This window comes from Lycium ferocissimum, chromosome 2, assembly GCF_029784015.1.
Source record: "Lycium ferocissimum isolate CSIRO_LF1 chromosome 2, AGI_CSIRO_Lferr_CH_V1, whole genome shotgun sequence".
NCBI classification, from domain to species: domain Eukaryota; kingdom Viridiplantae; phylum Streptophyta; class Magnoliopsida; order Solanales; family Solanaceae; genus Lycium; species Lycium ferocissimum.
In genome coordinates this window covers 30,465,638-30,474,971 of record NC_081343.1, presented here as the reverse complement: position 1 = coordinate 30,474,971, position 9,334 = coordinate 30,465,638, and the positions used below count along the sequence as shown (strand labels likewise).

The 9,334-nt window shown below is 36.9% G+C and overlaps 1 protein-coding gene across 1 annotated transcript; it reads right to left on the bottom strand.

Moving 5' to 3' along the window:
- Positions 1-613: 613 nt before the first annotated feature.
- On the bottom strand, positions 614-4,046 carry LOC132047496 (pectinesterase-like). The gene is made up of 4 exons (XM_059438533.1): positions 3,925-4,046; positions 1,983-2,368; positions 1,158-1,546; positions 614-1,053 (listed from the first exon to the last, which is right to left on the bottom strand). The coding sequence occupies exons 1-4, from the start codon at positions 4,044-4,046 to the stop codon at positions 763-765; spliced, it is 1,188 nt and encodes a 395-aa protein (XP_059294516.1). The 3' UTR covers positions 614-762.
- Positions 4,047-9,334: the final 5,288 nt, after the last annotated feature.

The following is a 9,334-nucleotide window of genomic DNA, read 5'->3' as shown; positions in this document are numbered from 1 at the left end:
CTTTTCATAGGTAATTTTCTTTATCATAATCGCTATTTATAATATAGAATTTCTATGTAACACAAGAAAACGGAAAAGGCAAGGCACAGGCACATTGGCCAAACAATAAATCCCTAGAATTAAACCTAAAGCTCATTCTTCTTACTCCATCTCCAGCTGCAACAACCCTCACCACTTATCCATTCCTTTCTTCAATCATCGGCAACCGGCCTATTCTCGATCTTCCTAGCGATCGTTAATGTACAAGAATTTATTAAGTATCGAAAAAGAACAACAAAAAAGACAAAGAGAAGCAAGAGAGAACCCTCACGACTTATATATTAACGGTATGTTCATGGTGTTATACTTTAGGGTTTTTAAATTTCATTACACCTATTTGACTTAGGTGTTTGGGTTCAATTTTGTGGATATAGCTATTTCATAGATATTGTGCCTTATTTATTATTTATATCGAGTGAAAATTTAAATATATTATAGTTGTAATATATTGGGAGGAACCATAGTTTGCCAAGTTTAAGAATAAAGAGACATTACAAAATTGAAGTTTTCACATGTATATCTATCATAGTGAATAATATTTTCGATACAGAGCATATATATCTCTCGGCACGTGTACGCCAAGCTATGTAGTACATGTTTGAGTAAAAATAATTTGAATATTATTCTTTGTGTGGAATAACACAAAAGTACATTATTGGGATGCAGGTCATGTACCATGCTAATTTTCACATTTAATTGTCCAAGTGGAAAGAGTAGATGCTTTTAAACTAAATCAAGTGCATTTGGTATTTCTGAGGGTATCCATTCATATCCATGAAGAAAGTTTCGAACAGTAAAATTAGAAGCTTCATTCTCTGAAATATTTCTTTCCCAGTTCACTCTGAGACTTGTGTTTGCTCCTGGCCCTGTGTTATGATACTCAGCAAAATATATATCTTCTTTTTTTCCATGCCATTGAATCCAACCTTCAGGATCGATAAACTCATCTAGATAGCTTGACATGATGATTGTTCGAGAGTGACTTTTCCAAGACCTTCCAAGAAAGACTCGTACCTGTTGACATATAATATTATTAAATAATTAAGTAGTTAAAAGTGTGTTCTCTTAAATAGTTTAAATTTTTAAATAGCATGATCACACAGTTTAACCAATATTACCTTTGGTTTATGCTCGCGCAGATCTTGCATGACGTTTATGGTGCAACCTTGAAGGACGATAGCAGTATCTTCGTTTTTGTGTTTTCTTCCTTGGGCAGTTATTGTTACTTCATTCTGATTATCTTCAGGTCTTTTAGCATAGATATTGCAATTTTGAAAAATGACTTTCGCGTTACCAAATATGAAGTCTATAGTACCATAGACATCACAATCTCTGAAAAACTGGACACCTTCTTTTGTGTAAAGTGTATCTTGATACCCATCGAACTTGCATCTGTAGAATGTAACGTGGTCACCTGAAATACTCGCTGCAACTGCTTGGTGCATAGATGGTCCAGCAGTGTTTTGGAATGTGATATCTTGTGCTATGAATCCATAGCCATGTACATCTGTTAGAGAAAAAGAGATGAACTATTAAGTGATATTTCATGATAATTCAAATAATTACATTATATTAGTGCATGCAGTGCTAGGATTGTTAATCTCTCTTTTGGTAGTACTATATTCTGCATGTTCTTTATGAATGGTTTTGGAAGTTTAACTTCTATAGAGTGACAACGTAAAAAGATTTTTTTGTAATATTTGGTCAACCAAAATAATAAAGAGTATAGTTAGGTCCTTCTTCAATTATCTGATAGTGCATATAATTTTTAAATACAAAGATATTTTATAAGTTATGTAATGGTTCATAACAAGTGGAATTAGTAACCTCGAAAATAATATAAATAATTTACTGTAACAAATTAAAATACAGGAGGAGGTAGAGAGATCCTTGGAACAAAGAAAGATCTTTATAAAAAGGAGATAGGTCATTAGCCAACTGACCTGCTGTAGCTGTGTCGCTTGTTTGGAAGCCAGTCCCATTGCTTTTAGATCCCGTTATGATGGTACGGTCCACTCCTTCACCAATGAATGTAATGTTAGTTTTATGTTTATCAATAAAAACAGATTCATTATATGTCCCCTCTTTAATCTTGATGTAGTATCTTGTTTCACTGTTATTAGGAGCTGCTTGTAATGCCTCTGTTATGGTCTTGAAATCTCCACTTCCATCTATTGCAACTATGGCATCGAAATGTTCAGAAGAAGGAGGAGGAGGAGGAGAGTGGCTCTCTAAACCCCAAAATAATGTTGATAATAAGGCTAATAAACCAAGTGTCATCTCTTTTTTCTGCAAAGTATTTAATATTTTGCTTCTGCGTCTTCGACACCTGTCCTTTATCCACAAGCACCAAAAAAGAATTAAAGCTATTATAAGAATAAAAGAAAAAAAAATATCCAAAAAAAACTTTTTATACTAGCAGTGTAACTTTTTTCTTTTACTCTATCATATCACCTAATTTGCTTATAATAAGTGAAATTAGTTAGATGAAAAATAAGACAAGCATCCTCGTAGAAAATGTTAAAGTAATATTTCGCTAGCTAACTTGCAACATAAATTTTGTTTTACACAATCTCAAAGAAGAACAAGAACTTGAAGTGTCAAGCTTACCTAATGCCTTAATTTAGTAAGGCAAAGTATAAAGTTAGCCTCGGAATTTTTAATCAATCTCTTACTCCCCAAAATCTGATATATCCTGGACTATTAGAGTTACGTATATATAAGAAGAAAATTAACTTGTTTGCATGGCTAATTGAATTCCTACTTAATTGGAAGTTTAATATATTTATGAAACTTTGCTAATTAAACCATCAGTTACTTTACTGCAAAATGGAAACGGACATTGAAATTCTGTGATGTTAGCTCTTTTCCTACGTACCAGAAGAGCTGGTTATTTAGATGTTGCATTTATTACTTGCACTTCAAGATAATGCTTTTATGAAAGTTATACATATAATTAAATGAACATTAATTCATCTGCTTTATAAGGTGAGTAATTAACCCAAGTCTTATTCCTTATTAATTTTGCTGTTTAATTAGAACTCATGTTTTGTTTCTGAACATATCAAGTGATCGATAAGGTTGTAACTGTAGTAGGACTAATAAAATTAATGGATGCACGCACAACAGACGTCGCTGTTCTTTTTCTTTTACTTTTTGGCATTCATGTACCTTAATTGAATGTTCCAAGTTGAGCTTTCTAAATTAATCACTAATTGAACCTATTAATAGTCAAATTGCCTTTTCTTTTATTTTTTTCATTTATCTCAAATAATTGATTTCTCATACTATTTTAGATGTACGAAACGTTTCTACAAATTTGGGACCAGTATTATGTTACTTATCATTTATAATGTAGGGTGTATTTCTTAAAAGAAATATGGCATAATACATAAACATGCCCTCAAACTTGGCCTCAGCTGGCAAGTGTGCCCTCCAACTTTAGGTGTGCACAAGTAGACACCTCAGCTTGTCACCACTTTGTCAGTTGAACACTCTAACTTACAAAATGATCATCTAGACACCTCAACTGGTATAAAGTACACCTCGTAAAGTTATGTGCCACGTCAGCATTTGTGTTTACGTGTTCAATTTTATACAAGTTGAGGTGCCTACTTGTGTGCACCCAAAGTTGAAGGGCACACTTGCCAGCTGAGGTAAGAGGTAAGGGCAAAGCTACCCCTAAGAGGTAATTATTGATAATAACTATCTTTTAATTTGTTTATATTTAGTAGCTAAAGTGATTTTGTAAATTACAATTCGTAGCTACACTAAAATATATTAGGTTTATGACTTGTATTTCTCCCTCACTCCTCTCTTCTCCCTCACCCTCTCTCCCCTCCATCGCCTCTCTCTCTCCGTTCCCTCTCAGATCCGCTCCCTCACCTCTCTCTCTCCCCTCCATCGCCGTCTCTCACTCCTCTCTCCGTTGCACAGCCGTCTCTCACCACTCTCTCCGCCTCTCTCTTCGTTGCACCGCCTAGATCTGAGTGTACCGTTGCCGCCATTGTCCAGATCAAAGATTATTATTCCATTTCTGAATTTTATCGCAGAATATTTGCATGAAGACATGCAAACACATTCGCGTATGGGTGGAGGAACAAACATACTGGATTGCCTCTCATTTCATGATGTTGGACATTTCTTAGTGTATTTTTTTTGTATTTGACCGGATATTGGATTGGGATCCATGGCTTCTTCTCTTTCTTGTATATCAAATATGAGTGTATTCGTCCTTTTTTGAGTGTATTTTTTTGTATTTGACCGAAGATTTGACTTGAATCCATGGCTTCTTCCCCTTCTTGTATCTCATATCTAAGTGAATTTGAGTGTATTTCGTCATTTTTTTTAATGTAAATATAAGTTTAATGTATTTGGCTGATTGTATTTTTGGGCAAACTAGATGTATTTGACTGCATGTTTTGTTTGAATGATCTATATACATACGTTTGTATACAATGTTTCCAAGTAAATACAGTGTATATGAAGTGTTGTATCTTAATTTTTCTTTTTTTAATACAAATTTATCCCTGTCATTGTTTGATATACCCGAATACACTCTATACAAGTGAACTACTAGTCGACGACAACTCAATACATTAAAATACAGTCGAACACATTCAATCTTTGCGACGTTTGGCGGCGATCTTGTGGACCAGAGCTGTAATACATTCAAATACAGTCAAAACAAAAAGAATACGTCAATATATAAATACAATAAAATATAGAGCTCCTTCGTGTATTTAAATGCACTGGTATACAATCATTTTGAATGCACATGTATTCAGAGAAATTAATGTTGCATGTATTCAAATACATTCAAATACATGTGACATTAGATAAGGTTGGATACAACTGGACAGTGTATTCAAATATAATGCATTTGACACAAACTAGCTACGAATTGTAAATTGATAAAAGATAGCTACTAATTGTTAACAGCCCTTAAAAGGTAGTTATTTGTGTAAATTACCCCTTATTAATTGGGTCATTCCTGACTCTTTTTATCTCATGGGCTTGTTTGGTTAGCAGACTCTTATTTATGTGGGCCAGAATACTCGGGCTGGGTAATACGACCAGAGTTGTGGGCCATCTGCAAAAATAGTCAGTTGTAAGTCTATTCTTGCAAAAATTAGCCACAAATTAAAAATTAGTGCAAACTTAACCATTTTTAGTTAAATGAATTAAGTTGGAAAATATGTTCCTTGAATACCACCAGCAAACCAACACACCTATCAATCAGACTATCCTGCCCATCATCATTCTAAATTCACACACAGGTTCAAAATATTGAACTACTATAATATGAGTAACTATTAGTAACGGCTTTTCCGTCACATTTTAGTCGTGTGCGACTAGATGGAACTTAATAGGCATGGTCGAAATGATGGTATCATTTTAGGGATCAGTGATCGAACTTATTGCAAACTTGACACAATTGGACAAGTTGGTGTTGCGACCCTGACATCGTCCTCGTCCGGATCTTCCACCATAAGCCTGATTTGTATTGAAATAAGTAGGTTTCTTGAACGATTATCAATCTGATGTAACGACTTGTTATGGGGGATGACTTAGAAAAATGAACCTCCGCTGGGAATTTCGAGGCTGCGAGTGAGTCCGTAGCGTGTTTTTTATGTATATGTGCATATTTGGTTTGCGTCTGTAGGGCCTCGGATTGGTGTTAGGATTTTGGGTGAAAAGTTTGGTGGAAAAATGCGAGCTCGGTCAAGATGGACCGTACTGCGGCGTCCGTGACCATCAGATCGCCGAAATCACAGTCGTAAGAGTGGCGAGGCTCGCCGATCCAGGGAGTCGGGGAATAAATGAGGTGCGCCATAGCGGGAGGTTTCTTGCTATAGCGAGATCGCCGCAGTTGCATACCATCACGTTGCGTTCGGCGGAGCGCATTAGTGTTTTATATTTTTTATATCGAACCCATTCCCCACATAACTCTAAAACAGTTCCCAAGAACTCTTGTGGCAAGGCTAGGGATAAAACACTCTTGAAAGGTAAGTCTCGACCCTTTTACTTTGTTTATTCCATCATCCTATTAAGTCCTACATGAATTAAGGGTCCTGTAATGCTTGAAGAAAAGGTTTGAACCCTAGAAACTGCAAACCCTTGAATAATTGATGGGCTATCAATTTTATTGTTGTTTAATAATCTAGGAGTATAGAATATCACTTCCTAGGGTGAGAAATTGGTTATTAATGGTGAAATTGTTGATTGAGACTTAGGGTTCCAATAAAAATGGAAGCTTTAACCTACAAACTGATTGAAAGGGGTTGAATTGAGTGGAAAACCCATGAATGGGTAAAATACGATTTTTGGGATTGATGTTAGTATGAATTCATAACCTACAAACTGATTGAAAGGGGTTGAATTGAGTGGAAAACCCATGAATGGGTAAAATACGATTTTTGGGATTGATGTTAGTATGAATTCAAACTTAGTGGTAGTTCACCCATTTGAAAAAAGGTAGAAGTAGTTGGGTTCTCTTCCCCAGTTGTTGTTTATTGAGTAGATGATCCATTACTCACTTAGCTTTATGATTACTAGACCTTGAACGTTCTGAAGCTTTGCGAAAGGGGAAAGCTATTGCGGAGTGATTGCATTGTCTCAGTTATGCTTTGAGGTAGGTTATGTTCAACTTGAGTTAGACTTTGATTAGTTGATTGTATATGTTATGAAATTGATAGGAGAAGCATGATTAGGGCTTCAAACATAAAGCGTGGTTGGAAACTCCTTTATTTGATATTGGTTGACTGATTATGTGATTAACTATTATGATATGATAAAGGAGTTAATGAATACTCTTCTTTTTGACTTGGAGTAATCCCCTGTTCATGCTTTTGATGAATTTATTCTTGAGTCTCATGGCATGGTGACTTATGTTTTTTGATATTGATGCACTGATTGTTCACATTCCTATTGTGGAATGGAAATGCATTGTGCTAAGAAAGACAATATAAATATGAAAGGCACATTAAGACAATATAAATATGAAAAGGCACATTTGACGGGGGGGGAGGGGGGAGGGGGAGGGGAGGGTGAGGATGTGGCCTAGTTATGGGCTCGTAATTCGAGGTCAGTTCAGGAGCAAGTGGTACATGGACACCATGGGTCCCCTGCAGGTCATGGCTATTTGGGCAAACAATACCATTTAACATATGTGTACGGATATGTGACAGAGTTGAGATATTTTGTGAGTTATGGCTGTGTTGGTAATGACAAGGGTTGAGTTACTTTATTTGACTAACGTTTATGTGGGCTTATCTTATTTCGGTGTTGGATGATTCTTGTTGATAGTTTCAGTTGGTTGTGTGCTGTTATGCCTATCTGTCTATTCTATTGATTTTGTGATTTTATGCATGATACTAATCTTAGTCGGCCTACGATAGCTACCGGTACATAGTGTTTGTACTGATACTACCTTGCTGCATTCTTTTGAGTGCATATTGTGATCCAGAGACGTCTACTAGATCTCATGTTTAGCGTGAAGCCAGTCTCCGATTGATTTGAGGGTGAGCTCCAATCCATGCCAGGCCGCCTGAAGATCTTTCTTATTTTGGATTCTATTTCATTTCAGACATTTATGATTATTTCAAATAGTTGTTTATTCTTTAGATAGTTATGTTTTAGAGTCCTTGTAATAGTTAGGACTTCCACACCTTTATTTATTTATTTATTTATTTATTTATTTATTTATTTATTTATTTATTTATTTATTTATTTATTTATTTATTTATTTATGTCATGACTAGATCAGTTGGAGATTTTTATTATCATTATATCCTTGAATGTGTTAAAATTGATTAATTAGATGACGATTGGTTAAGGGGATTGGTTTGCCCACTTGGAGAATTAGTGTGGCTGCCATTCACGGCCATTTGGGTCATGAAAAAGTTGGTATCAGAGCCCTAGGTTCATCGATCTCGTTGTACAAGTACATGTCTAGTAGAGTCTTGCAGATTGGCACGGAGACGTATGTACTTATCTTCGAGAGGCTATGGGACAATAGGAAAATTCAAATTCTTTCTTTCTTGAATTCTTTCGTGCTACTTGATTCCAATTGGTATATGGATGATTCAAATTGGTATCTCACCTTCTTTCTATTCTCTTACAGATAGCGAGGACTCATGCGGCAGCAACAAATGAGGTACCCTCGCCGTCCACTGGGGCCACAGTTCATGGTGGAGACCAGGCCAGGGGCCGTGGCCTTGGTAGAGGCAGGGGAGCAGCAGCACCAGCCAGGGGATTCGCAGGCCAGAGCTCCAAATTATGGTGGTTATTCGGCTTCGTTCGTTTCTGTTCAGCATCCGACGCTAGACCGCGGATGTTTTGAGTGTGGTGAGGTGGGGCACTTCAAGAGAAATTGTCCCAAACTTAGGCAAGGTGGACAGGGTACTCAGTTTCAGGCTTCTAGAGCTCCAACATCAGGTAGAGGGAGAGGATCTTATGGAGTAACCGTGCTCAGTATGGGCGTGGCGGTCACACTGCTGGTAGAGGTGGCACCCAACCTAACAGAGGCGGGTTTCAATCTAGTAGAGGTGGACATCAGCTCGGCAGGGGCGAATCGCAGACAGGGCAGGTTGATCGCAATGGTTCGCAGGCTACTGGCGGATAGGTTCATTGTTATGCCTTTCCTGGCAGGACAGAGGCTGAGGACTCAGATGCGGTTATTATAAGTAACATCTCAGTCTGTCACCGGATGTCTTCTTTATTGTTTGACTAGATTCTACATTTTCTTATGTGTCTACATATTTCTCGATGGGTCTTCATATGGTCTGTGATTTGCTTGATGCCCCTATATCTGTATCTACTCCAGTTGGAGATTCTGTGGTTGTAGATAGAGTTTTTTTATCTTGTACTATCACGCTTATAGGGTATGGCACCTGGGTGGATTTAGTGGTTCTAGACATGATAGACTTTGATGTCATCCTGGGTATGAGTTGGTTAGCTCCTTATCATGCAATTCTAGACTGTCATGCCAAGACAGTCACCATAGTTGTCACGCCCCGAACCATGGCCTAGGCGTAACACGGCACTCGGGCCTTGCTTGCATGTGTCCGAGCGAACCTCATGGCTTGCTTGTCAACATGGGCATCAAAACAATATACTCTATATGATGCGAATTTAAATGAATCATGAAAATGTAATTTGCGGAATAAAATCTTAAAATTATCTCATAGCATGAAAAATCATGAAAACGTATTAGTCGCAAACATGAAAGCGAACGACTCGAAACTAATATCCGTCTATGAAACCTCTAAAACATGTCTAAATACTAACTACC